The sequence below is a fragment of the Erpetoichthys calabaricus genome, chromosome 2, assembly GCF_900747795.2.
Source record: "Erpetoichthys calabaricus chromosome 2, fErpCal1.3, whole genome shotgun sequence".
Taxonomy (NCBI): Eukaryota; Metazoa; Chordata; class Cladistia; order Polypteriformes; family Polypteridae; genus Erpetoichthys; species Erpetoichthys calabaricus.
Genome location: NC_041395.2, coordinates 331,463,223 through 331,476,916, shown reverse-complemented (window position 1 = coordinate 331,476,916; position 13,694 = coordinate 331,463,223). Strand labels below are relative to the sequence as shown.

General features: G+C 39.8%; 1 protein-coding gene across 1 annotated transcript in view; it reads right to left on the bottom strand.

Moving 5' to 3' along the window:
- The window catches only part of dusp8a (dual specificity phosphatase 8a), a 412,005-nt gene that overhangs the window by 283,155 nt on the left and 115,156 nt on the right, over positions 1 to 13,694 (bottom strand). Inside the window, exon 2 of the mRNA XM_028796023.2 lies at positions 1,636 to 1,986. Within this exon, the coding sequence (XP_028651856.2) occupies positions 1,636 to 1,878 (243 nt within the window). The 5' untranslated portion in view covers positions 1,879 to 1,986. The remainder of the gene's footprint in view (positions 1 to 1,635; positions 1,987 to 13,694) is intronic.

Sequence of the window (13,694 nt, the reverse complement as noted above, 5' to 3'; positions counted from 1 at the left end):
TAATTGACTAGATCGATTACGTTGATGTGCCATAACAGCACTAGAAAACAGTAACAGGTGTCATTAACACCAGGCATGGGCTGGCGATCCAGCCAGGATGGTTTACAAGGTTATATTCAGGTCTTTGGAAAATTTGGCAGTCCTACTGTGAAGAGATGATAATATGCAAGAAACCGAAAATGCACAAACACAGAAAGGTCTTAAATCTGTAAGGTGGTGTGTCCGATTGCTGGAGGATTCTGAGATATTCCAATCCGGTAAAACAGTGTTTCTTAAACTTCTTTTTTGTTGCAACTCAATTTTGCCTTCTTCGTATGTTCGAGACCCAGAATCAATGCCAACATTGTCATCCTGGGGTGAGGGGATTCCTTGGAGATTTGCCGCTATAGGACATAGCGGAGCTAACGTCAATTGCTTAAACCTCCTGCGACAACCCTTTGCGAGACTCACCACAAACCATATGTGACCCTTTCCCGTCGAATTATGACTCTTGACTATGCAAGACCCAAAAATCAGCCAACCAGTGAACCAAAGATTTAGAAACTATGCTGTAAAAGTATGTGAAATAATTTTGGCTATCTTTGCAATCTCTCTATTATATATAAAAAAAAAAATCCCTCGATGTAACGCGACTTTTTGGAAGAGAGATTTTTTCAAGTCATGCCCTCCTCTCAAACATTTTCAAATAAGACCACGGTCCTCTCACTTCTCATTCATGTGAATGCTTTTGTCAGACACACTTCCTGAGCTCTCAGCTCTTATACATTTTGACGTTAAGTTCCCAATTAAAGAAGACGTATAATGTCCAAATCTTATTGAAGAATTTCATCACGAAGGGTTATCAACATAAAAAATGAGTACACGTGCAATCCTAGCACCGAGAAATGAGGAAGTCAAACGAATTAACGGCAAAAAATGTTGATCGGTTACACGGCAAATTGGTTAAATGCGTATCAATGGATTGATTGTGCGGAAGATGAAAACAACAAATTACAATATCACAATGAATATCTACAAGTGTTAACAACGTCTGGTCTTCCCATGAAAATAAAAATCTGTTTAAATTGTACATCCACATCCCCATACGCGAGCAGCAGAACCGCAGAGAGGCTAGCACGTAGCGCAGGCCGGGGGGTTAGCAAGCAAAGCGAGCAGGGGGAAAAGCCCCTTAGTATTTACAAAAGCAAATATTTGCATTTCAGAATTCTTCCTTCCTATGAACCACACTCAAAGGTCACTGTAGGCGTTCATAACATTACAACCACTCCTTCTAAAATATTCCCAGTTGGCAAGCAGTTAATACTAACAAGACAGAACGGATTTGTGTTTCTTAACTAAAGCATCATGGGACACACCGATTTACACAAACTGGTAGGCGGCATTCCTTGTTCCAGTATTGGGCACCTGACTGAATTTTTAAGGGGTTGGCAGAATATACGCGGAGAAAATTTATTCACCAAACTGCATTAGGAACAAACGCACTTCTCTGTTCCCATTTAAAACAAAACGTTTTCCAGACTAGGCCACTGACATTTGAGTGTCCCGAGAGTAAGCAGAAGCTCACTTGCTACACTGCATGAGAGCATTCAAGAACAATGTGAAGGTCACTGAAGAATAAAATGAAAAGTTCAATACCTTAATCTTGGAGTTGGGCTGGATAAGTTCAGTGATTGAGACTTTGTCTTGCTGCAGACGGCGCTTAACCAATTTGGAGCAGCATATGTTGACAGAGCTGAGAACATGAGAGGCGTTATACTCTGAGAAGGTCCGGCTGTCGATGACCAAGGTTTGCTCCACTCCACGCTGCAGCAGGCTTGCCAGGCACTGAGCATTGATCAAGTTGCGGCAGCCATTTTCCCCAGCCATGGCTTTCTGCATTACGCAGGCAGTCCAGTGCAACAAAGCAGTCCGACAAACAGCTGTAGAAGACTGGGATGAGGCTCAGAGTAGCAGACCAGTACTGACGGTAATCATGGCTTCATTCTTCTAAAATAAATAAATAAATAAATAAATAAATAAATAAAATTTTATATATATAATTTTTTTTAGATTTTTATATATTTTTTTATTTATATATATATATATATATATAAAGCAAAGTTGTTACATTGAGCTAATAAAGTACCCCTCAATCAACTTACACAAAGACATTTGAAATCATTGTAAAATTATAAATATTAAGTAAATAAAAACAAAGTGAGTTACAAAAACATACTACATTACAAATCAAATCAGCACAAAAAGGAAAAATTTAAACTTTTAATATTCTTTGGAAATGCATTCATACATATGCAATGCTTGGCTGAGTAAACTCCCATTGGCCATAATCATGTAATAGAAAATTCCAATTTGGAAAATATGAATAATATGAAATATAAAATATGAATACAATGTAACAAATATACACAAATAAAACTAAAAAGGACTAATGCAACCCATTTTTTTTCTCTAATGGTGTCTATTATAATTCTCATTTCTGAACCGGATTACTACATGAGGAAAGCACAAATTGGGAAATTTCATAAAAAGCATTGAAGTCGTTCACCATTTTAGAAGTAATTAAGTAAATATGCACATTTCAAGGACAGAGAATGAGATTCCCTCTCGAGGTGTAGCCGTAAAGACGTTGCAGCCGTGTTTTCTGCAAAGTTGACATCGAAGCAAAATTAAATTGCAGTTTAGGCAAAACCTGCTAAAAGCAATCAAGACAAATCCAAAGGAGGAGGAAAGGAAAAAAGGCTTTTTACAATGAATGCCGGAGACGGAAATACACCTTTTTTATTTTAAGATTTCCTAGAAGAAAGAAAATGCACGATTGGGTGTACAGAATGTTTAAATTGAAAATGCTCATTGAAAAAAAAGAAACAAAGATTTCATTTGATCCAGCAAACCTCCTCAGATTAAGAAAACATTGGTGGAATTTAAAACTAGCAAACAAGGTGTCCATCAAGCTCAGGATTGTGAAACACTGCCCCAAAAACAGAGGATACTGCCGCGCATTTATTGATAAAGTCAATAGTAGAATTGTGATGCATCATGTTATCCATTACAGATGCAACAAGAAATCAAGCAAACAAACACTTTTTATTGGCTAACTGAACAGATTACAATGTGTAAGCTTTCAAGGCAACTCAGGCACTTTCTTAAGGCAGGGTAAGAATCATCTTATGCAGATCTCCAAATAGCCTTTGACTCTGACTTGCCAACGATTTTATCTCCTTTGTTTCCTTCCTGATCTTTAATGTTCTTTCACCTTTATATCTTATGTCAAGTCACGTGGCTGTATTGTCATAACATCCATACACTGTATTGCAGCATACAGTGGCACAAAAAACAGGACCACAGTGGCAAAAATATACATAAACACAGGACAAGTACAAGACAGGTAAAGAACTATACTATAATATAATAGATAAATACTGTAAATAATTACAAATAAATAATAGGTAAGCGTATAGTAATTATTTGAAAGAGACAGTAATACATAATAACTGTAAAATGAATCATAAAAACACAACAGTAGTGACAAGTGTAAACTGTGTACTACGTATAAATTCACGACTAAGGGCTGATCTGAAGGCAGCACAGAGTTCAGAGTCCGGACAGCCAAGCCATAGAAGCTGTTGTAGTACCTAGCAGAATTGGTTTGGCTTCTTCCAATACTTTCTTCCGTTATTTTGTGCCTCTGTATGCTGCAATAGGGTGTATGGAAAATGTGACAATAAAGCCACTTGACTTATCTTATTGAAAATTAGAACAATTGAGCTCAACAAAGCTTGCCAGTCCTATCAACTTAATTCTTAAAGTTTTGAAGGCCCTAAAGTCCTACTGTCCACCACATGACTTGGTCGCTTATTCCAAGTGTCTGTGGTTTTCTGTGTGAAGAAAAACTTCATGTTTGTGTGAAATTTACCCTTAACAAGCCTCCAGCTGTGTCCCTATGTTCTTGATGGACTCATTTTAAAGTCACCGTCTTGATCCACTGGACTAATTCCCTTCATCATTTTAAACACTTTAGTCAGGTCTCCTCTTAATCTTCTTTTGCTCTTTTAATCTTTCCTCATAACTTATCCCCGTAGCCCTCAAATCAGCCAAGTAGCTCTTCTCTGGATTCTTTCTAGTGCTGCTGTGTCCTTTTTGTAACCTGGAGACCAAAACTGCCCCTAGTACTCCAGATGAGGCCTCACTAGCGTGTTATAAAGCTTGAGCATAATCTCCTGTTACTTGTACTCCACACATCAAAGCGCTATATAACCTGACATTCTGTTAGCCTTCTTAATGGCTTCTAAACACTGAGGGGAAGTTGATAGAGTTGAGTCCCCTATGACTCCTAAATCTTTCCCATTTTGATTTTCAGACCTCCCACTGTGCATTCAAACCCAACATTTTTGTTTCCTACTTTTAACACTTTATATTTACTGACATTAAACTTCATCATCCACAGATCAGCCCAAGCCTGTAGCTGTCCAAGTCTCTCTGTGATGATTCAATGGACTGCTGAACATTATTCCCTTAATGTTCTCTCACCTCTATGTCTATGCATGTCTGATGATTTGCTCCTAACCTGTTTATTGTTTGACCCTTATTTAACATTCACCTTTTTTTTCAGATACCTAAACGATGATCGAAATGACAACTGTATCCACTTGAGTTCATCTATAATGATCACTTCATCTCAATCCTAACTCCTCTGATGTAGATGGAAGTGTGGCCAGTTTTCTGCTTCCTGACGTCTATGACCAACTCCTTGGTTTTGCTGACATTAAAGTTGTCCTGGCGTCACTATGTTGGCAGGTCGACCTCTTCTCTGTAATCTGTCTCATAATTATTAGTGATCACACAATTATTAGTGATCACCTATGAAGGTGGCATCATTACAAAATGTAACGATGGAGTTAAAGCTCTGTTTTGCCACACAGCAATTGCTGGGTTCACAGCATACCACCCAGTGGAGCGTGTGGGGTGAGGATCAATCAGTGTGGTGGATGTGATGCTACCAACCCTCACGTTTCGAGGTCTGCATGTTAGCGATTTCACTGTTATTCTAGTAGAATGTAATTAGAAGCAAATACCCATAATAAAATAATTTGTTGGTATTTTTTTCTTTAGAGTCGTATCAAGAGATGTCAAATGTTTTTGTATTGCCTCATTTTTATTCTGTGTGACATTTCAGAGATGCCCAGCCCCTTAAAATCAGATGCAGAGACTTCCTGAGGCCATACAGTAAAGTGCCACATAAACACAATTATTTCTCTGTTGCCATGGCAACACCACTGAGCCATTTATATACTGTATTGTATAGTACAGTTTCCTTAAATATATTCAGACTGTATCTAGCATGGAGGGGCTGGAGTAGCTGTTGACAGCTTAACACCCTGCTTGCCAATCCATTTTCACTATTAAGAGATTACATGTGAATCCCTCTCCAATCTATTATATGGGTGCTGAAGAGCCGGGAAACACATCTGGGAAGTCAATTAGCTGCAGCATATATAACTCGAGTGGGGTAATCTGGCGCTGTGCCCATCGCTGCTCCCTACCAGCTGCAGAGTTTCAAATGCTGACTGTCTGAAAAGACTTTGCACATCAGTTTCTATTTTTCAGTACTGAAATGTGGCACTTGGTGCCACGGCCCACCTGCCAGGTTGTTTTGCCTGTCTAAGGTAAAGTCATCCCTGATGGAGGATCGCAGGAATCGTCGGGTAGAGGGGTTCTTTCATCGGATTGGATGGCCCAGCACTGTTTCAGCTGTGGAATGGCCAAATGGGGGAGGCAGCTTGATGGCTGAGGTCTCCAGGACTCTAAACAAATCCAAATCATATTATGTGATATTATCTACTGTTAAATTCTGCTCTGTACTTGTAATATTTTTATTTTACTATTGTATTGTGTTGTGTTGAGGATTACTTGTATTCTGTGTATTGTGTTGTATTTACCCCCTTTATTTTGACACTCACTGTACGCCCAACCTACCTGGATAGGGGTCTCTTTTTGAACTGCCTTTCCTGAGGTTTCTTCCATTTTTTCCCTACAAAGGGTTTTTTTTGGGAGTTTTTTCCTTGTCTTCTTAGAGAGTCAAGGCTGGGGGGCTGTCAAGAGGCAGGGCCTGTTAAAGCCCATTGCGGCACTTCTTGTATGATTTTGGGCTATGCAAAAATAAATTGCATTGTATTGTATTGTCTTACTCCTTAGGATTCTTTAGCTTTCCAAGGCTGTACTGGTTGGGTGAACTGATGTCTCTTCAAACTGGCCGAGTGTAAGTATACATGAGGACTAGTGACCGGTTCAGTGATCAGTTCCAGACTCTGCCAATGCTGTTGAGACAGCCTGCAGTCCTGGTGTATAAAAGTGGGTTATGAAAATGAATAAACAGACCAAAATAAAAACATTAATCAATATACAAAGGAGGGTCAAGCTAAAGTTATAAAATGGGATTTATCAGAAAATGAAATGAACCTTCACAAAACTGATGATGTGATTTCTCAATGTAGTCTCCATCCTTCTCAATGCACTTGTGCCACCTGCCTGGAAGTGCCAGCAGAATAAAAGGTTTTGTCTTGTCCTCACAGCCACTTGTGCACCGCTTTCTTCACGTCGTCATCTGTCTTGAATTGACGACCACCCAGATGTTTTGTTTAGCAGTCCAAAAAGGTGGAAATCACACAGTGCCAAATCTGGCAAATAAGGAGGATGTGGCAATACCTCAGACTTCAGTTTCTCCAGACAAGCCTTAGTGTTCTTAGCAGTGTGCGTGTCATTATCTGGCAGCAAAAGGACCCCTTGAGACAGCAGACCCCACCGCTGGGATCAAATAGCAGGCTTCATATTGGTCTCCAGCAAGTCACAGTAACTTGCACTAGTGACTGTGGTACCCATCGGCATGGAGTGTTCGAGAAGAACTCGGGTGTGCGAGTGGCTGCAAGGACAAGACAAAACCTTTTATTCTGCTGGCACTGCCAGGCAGGTGGCGCAAGTGCATTGAGAAGGTTGGTGACGACATTGAGAAATGACATCATCAGCTTTGTTAAGGTTCATTCCATCATCTGATAAGTCACACTTTCTAACTTTAGCTTGACTCGCCCTTGTATATAAATGATTTGGATAGGAATACAAATAACAAGCAGGTTAAGTTTGCAGATGATACCAAGCGAGGTGGATTGGCAGATAATCGAGAATCTGTTCAATCATCACAAAAGGACTTGGACTGCAGACAGGCTGGGGCAAATTTGTGGCAGATTAAATTTAATGTCAGTAAATATAAAAAATTACACAAAGGAAGTAAAAATGTTAGGTTTGAATACTATCACGCACGAGCGCATAGGGAGCGGCTTAAAGACCCGATGGGCACCGCAACATCTCATGTTAAGGGACAACGACAGGGTACTAACCTTTCTCTCTTTGTTCCCTCAAGAAAAACAAAGCGACACTGCCGTGAATTCACCCGGACTCCATAGACACTCAAGCCACTTCCAAGTTCCTTCCTTCCCTCTGGTCCCCACCTGATGACGTCATTACCACCCATCTACCACCACGGTTCCTTCCCAGCATTCCATCTGTCCACTTCCGTTCCCACACTATAAATTGTCCGCCTGTTCCTATACCAGTTGTCTTTTGTTCTATGTGTGAACTGACTAATTTAAGAAAAATCTTACAGTATACGGAGACAGATACCCCAAACCTTTATGATCGTTTTTTGTCTTTATTACAATACACAATGGGAGGTCTGAAAATCAAAAGTACACCTTATGAGAAGGACTTTGGAGTCATAGTGGACTCGTCAGTTTCGGCTGCCTGACAGAAGCCATTAAGAAGGCTAACAGAATGTCAGGTTATATAGCGCCTTGATGTGTCAGTACAAGTCCAAGGAGGTTCTGCTCAACCTTTTTAACACACTGGTGAGGCCTCATCTGAAGTACTGGGTGCAGTTTTGGTCTACAGGCTACAAAAAGGACATAGCAGCACTAGAAAAAGTCCAGAGAAGAGCAACTAGGCTAAGTTCAGGGCTACAGGAGGTGAGTTATGAAGAAAGATTAAAAGAGCCGAGCCTCTTAGATCTGAGTGCCGTATTTGACACCATTGATCATAATATTCTTAAGAATCGCCTTAGTCAGTGGGTGGGCCTCTCTGGCAGTGTCTTAAATTGGTTTGAATCCTACCTGGCAGGGAGAAAATTCTTTGTTAGTTGTGGTAATTACAACTCAAAGACACATGATATCCTATATGGTGTTCCACAAGGCTCTATCCTGGGTCTGCTGCTCTTCTCAATCTACATGCTTACATTAGGTCAGATTATCTCAGGGCACGACATGAGCTACCACAGCTATGCTGATGACACACAGCTGTATTTATCAATAGCGCCTGATGACCCCGAATCTCTTGATTCACTAACACAATGTCTGACTTGTATTTCAGAATGGATGAATAGTAACTTTCTCAAGTTAAATAAAGAGAAAACTGAAATCTTGGTAATTGGCAGTAATGGATACAATGAGGCTATTAGAAATAAACTGGAAGCATTAGGATTAAAAGTCAAAACGGAGGTAAAAAGCTTAGGGGTAACTGTTGACTGTAATCTAAATTTTAAATCGCATATTAATCAGATCACTAGGACAGCATTTTTTCACTTAAGAAACATAGCAAAAGTTAGACCTCTTATATCATTGAAAGATGCTGAGAAATTAGTTCATGCATTTGTTTTCAGTCGACTAGATTACTGTAACGCATTCCTCTCAGGACTACCCAAAAAAGACATAAATCGTTTGCAACTAGTGCAGAATACAGCTGCTAGAATCCTTACCAGGAAAAGAAAATCCGAGCACATCTCTCCAGTTTTGATGTCACTGTGTCATTCAGGATTAACTTTAAAATTTTGATTATGGTTTATAAAGCCTTAAATAATCTCGCCCCATCCTATATATCGGAATGTCTGACGTCTTATATTCCAAATCGCAACCTCAGATCCTCAACTGAGTGTCTCCTTAGAATTCCAAGAGCAAAACTTAAAAGAAGTGGTGAGGCGGCCTTCTGTTGTTATGAACCTAAAATCTGGAATAGCCTGCCAGTAGGAATTCGCCAGGCTAATACAGTGGAGCACTTTAAAAAACTGCTGAAAACACATTCCTTTAACATGGCCTTCTCATAACTTCACTGTAATTTAATCCTGATACTCTGTATATCCAATTCATTATAATAACCATTCATGGTGGCTCTAAAATCTGTACTAACCACTTTTCTCTCTTCTGTTTCCTTTTCCGGTGTCCTTTTGGTGGTGGCTTGTGCCACCACCATCTACTCTAAGTACCATGATGTTCCAAAAATGATGGATGGATTAAAAGCCAGAGGTCTGTATGACCATCAGCATCAAGTGACTCCGTGAGAACCCTAACTACAAAGAGGACTATTTCATTTATGTTAGGTAGAATGCCCAGAGGGGACTGGGCGGTCTTGTGGCCTGGAACCCCTACACATTTTATTTTTTTCTCCAGCTTTCTGGAGTTTTTTTTTTGTTTTTCTGTCCATCCTGGCCATCGGACCTTACTCCTTTTCTATATTAACTAATGTTGCCTTATTTTAATTTCTTATTTTGTCTTTTATTTTTCTTTTCTTCATTATGTAAAGCACTTTGAGCTACTTTTTGTATGAAAATGTGCTATATAAATAAATGTTGTTGTTGTTGTTGTTGTTGTATTAAGACAAAAGAAGATTAAGAGGAGACCTGACTGAAGTGTTTAAAATTATGAAGGGAAATAGTCCAGTGGATCAAGGCGGTGACTTTAAAATGAGTTCATCAAGAACACGGGGACACAGTTGGAAACTTGTTAAGAGTAAATTTCACACAAACTTTAGGAAGTTTTTCTTTACACAGAGAACCACAGACACCTGGAATAAGTGACCAAGTAGGCTTTCAAAATTCGATATGATGTTATTTTAGAAGAATGAAGTTGATAGGGTCAGTGAGTTTTGCTGGACTGAATGGCCTGTTCTCATCTCAGTTGTTCTAATTTTCAATCAGATAAGTTAAGTGGCTTTATTGTCAGACTATTCATACCAGCTGAGCCTTTACAGTTTAAGCAAAAGAAGATTAAGAGGAGACCTGACTGAAGTTAGTCCACTGGATGGAGACAGTGACTTTAAAATGAGTTCATCAACAACACAGGGACACAGTTGGTAGATTTTACACAAACATTTTTCTTTACCCAAAGAACCCACAGACACTCGGAATAAGTGACCGAGTAGTGTGGTAGTATAGAGAATTTAAATCTATGTATCAATGTAATCTCAATCAAATTAAAACAAAACATGTCATAGCTTAAGGTCAGGTAAGATTTAATTATTAAAGGCTCATGCCTGTACTTTTTCTATTCTTCTAACTAACTACAAAACCACCAATATTTATCAGCCCAAAGCTAAGAATGTGAAAACTAATTAAGTGAATTTGGAAAGGTGATTAGGTGATTCCAGGGCCCAATGGCAAATGTGGCCAATGAGTCAAGATAAAAGTGGCGATAGATGGAGAGAAAGTAATTACACCAAATGAGCATTAGAAAAAAGAAACCAACAGGATGAGGGAGTTGTGTTTTAGTAGTCAGAAAGTAATGAAAAATGTGCAAAGCAAGGTTGCTTAGTGATAAGAATTGTAATAAATACGAGGCTCGCCCGGAATAAGGGGCTCACTTCATTGAACTGAGACGGCTTTGTGTTCTACGCAGAAAACTCTTATTCTGCTTGCTCATCTTTTGAGTGTTTGTCTCTGAGGTGAGAATGAGTTTCTCTCCAGGACAGTAGGACTTCAAAAATTCAACTTGTTATTTTAGAAGAATTAAGTGGATAGGACTGGCAAGCCCTGTTGGACTGAATGGCCTGTTCTCATCTACATTGTTGTAATGTTCATGAATTAGACACATAATAGATGGCACTATTTGATTTGCACATGCACAACTGTAGCTAATTAGAATAATCTACTTTAATAACAGAAGGGCTTTTAGTGTTCTAATGTCCAAAGGGAGGTTGTGTATACTTTAGCAAAGGGGCCAATTCTCAATGCCACACTATGCCTTGTGCACTGAATTACCTCCAGGACATAAACACATGACCATGTATCTGCCACCTCTCACCTTGCACTGCACATGTGAAGTTACCTAGGGGTAAACATTAATGATGACATGCAGGAAGAAAGAGCAATCATAACCGGCCTACAAAAGATTCGAAGGATTAATAAAATAACAGAGAGATGTCGACCTTTTAGTTACAGGATCCCAAAGCTGTGGAATGATCTGCCTGCTACTGTAAAAGCTCTCCCCTTGAACCAGGCTGTCATTCCTATCGCACAACTCACCGCACTCACACTATCATTATACATATCTTGTACCACCCTCACCTACTTTCTGCTGCTCCCAACTTCTTCATACAGTACCAGAACTCCTCTCTTGGTGCCTTATCATACGCATTCTCTTAAGTCCACAAACACGCAATGCAATTCCTTCTAACCTTCTCTGTATCTCTCCATTAACACTCTTAAAGCAAATATCACGTCTGTAGGACTCTCTCCTGGCATGAAACCATATTGCTGCTCACAGATCGCCACCAAGATACATGGCATAAACTCAATCTGTGAACATGTGTGACTTTACAAACATCAAATTCTGTATTTTTTCATGTAGCACATAAAGCTGAAGAATTAGGAGGCTATAGAAAAGACACGTGAAAATGTAGAATGAATATGAAAGACCCAGCCAAAGTCAACCTGCAAGTGACAGATGTAGTACAAGAAGTTATGTTATATGGATCAATATACATTATCATGGAAGCTACTGTCTTGCAATACATCTATAATTGAAATTCGGTTTCCGACAAATATACCGTGTGCACGTTCTGACCAAGTATCCTATGATTTGAATCAACGGTCTCTTGTACAGGGTGAACCAAAAAGAAGTATATTTTACAAAAACACTATAAGATAAAATAAATTTCATTATAACACAAAACAGGGTATAAAAAATAGATTTTTTTCACTGTTTTAAAAATCATGTCTTCAAGGTGTTGGCCATCATCAGCGATACACTCTTCGAGACGAATTCTGAACGCTCACTTGACTCGTTCGGCCATTTCACGGTTAATAGCGGCGATTTCATGGCGAATAGTGTCCTTGAGGGCTTCAAGGTTTTGAGGTCAGTGTGTGTATACCTTCAACTTGAGAGAGCCCCACAAGAAGAAATCACACAGAGCGAGATCAGGCGAACGTGAAGGCCACTTGAAATTGCCTCGCAATGAGATCATGTTCCTCGGAAACATCCATCCATCCATTATCCAACCCGCTGAATCCGAACACAGGGTCCACGGGGGTCTGCTGGAGCCAATCCCAGCCAACACAGGGCACAAGGCAGGAACCAATCCCGGGCAGAGTGCCAACCCACCGCAAGACACACACAAACACACCTACACACCAAGCACACACTAGGGCCAATTTAGAATCGCCAATCCACCTAACCTGCATGTCTTTGGACTGTGGGAGGAAACCGGAGCGCCCAGAGGAAACCCACGCAGACACGGGGATCCTCGGAAACATCTCCCACAAAACTTGCATGGATTTCCGTGCTGTATGAGCTGTTGCTCCTGCGAGGATCCTGTCAGTCTGATCACCCTCGGGGATTTGCACCACATGGCTGTAAGTGCTGTAACTGACGCTCCCTAACAATTCAGATAATGTGCCTCATTCGGGACTCCATGAGCAACACAAAGTCAAACCAGTGGTACCCAAAGAGACATTACATGAAGGAGTCCAGTCTTCATCTCATGTCACTGGGTAGCGTCCATATCTCACAACCATACATGACTGGTTATGTGGCAACGACAATTACAAAATTAAACACAAACACTTCACCTTTTGTAAGTCAAATTTGCTAATGACAGACTGAGAGAACTTTAGTGTCTCTCTTCTTCAGAGCAGCTCCAACAATGAGTGTGGCATAACTAGTAGTTAGAATTATCGGATACAATGATTCATTTTCTTTAACAGTATGTCTGCCAAAAACAAAGCTATTTCAATGTTTAAAGTAAAAATATCTTAAATATAGTAGTAGCCATTGACCTGTGCCCTTCAAAACAAATATGAAACCTGCCCTAAATTAAAATTATTTTTCCAATGTTTAAAATTCTTAGGATTACAAGTTAGGGTTTAATGGGGTTCCATCTACTTCTCGTTATATGAGGTGTGATCAAAAAATACAGAGAATGTTTAAATAAAATAAAAATTTATTACAGTAAAAGAGACATTGCCATTAAACCCCCTCAAAATACTCCCCCATTGTTCTTGCCACTTTCTGAAGCAGTCCTCTTTCGTGAATTTCTTTAGTTACACTGCCTCGATGTCCTGAATTGATTCAAAACGTTTACCTTTCATTTGACCATTTTGACTTTGGGGAAGAACTAGAAGTCGCACGGTGGCAGATCCGGTGAGCAAGGTGGATGAGGACACACCGCAATGTTTTTATTTGATAGAAACTGCCGTAACAGAAGCTATGTGTGACACGGAGCGTTGTCATGATGGAGGATGAAACCATCTGCCCATTTCTCAGGTTGTTTTCTAGGCGCATCGTTTCTTAAACACTTTAATACACCCTTATAATATTCAGACTTCACCGTAGTGTTCCTGGGTACAAACTCAGCTCGCACAATTCCATCAAGGTCAAAAAAGA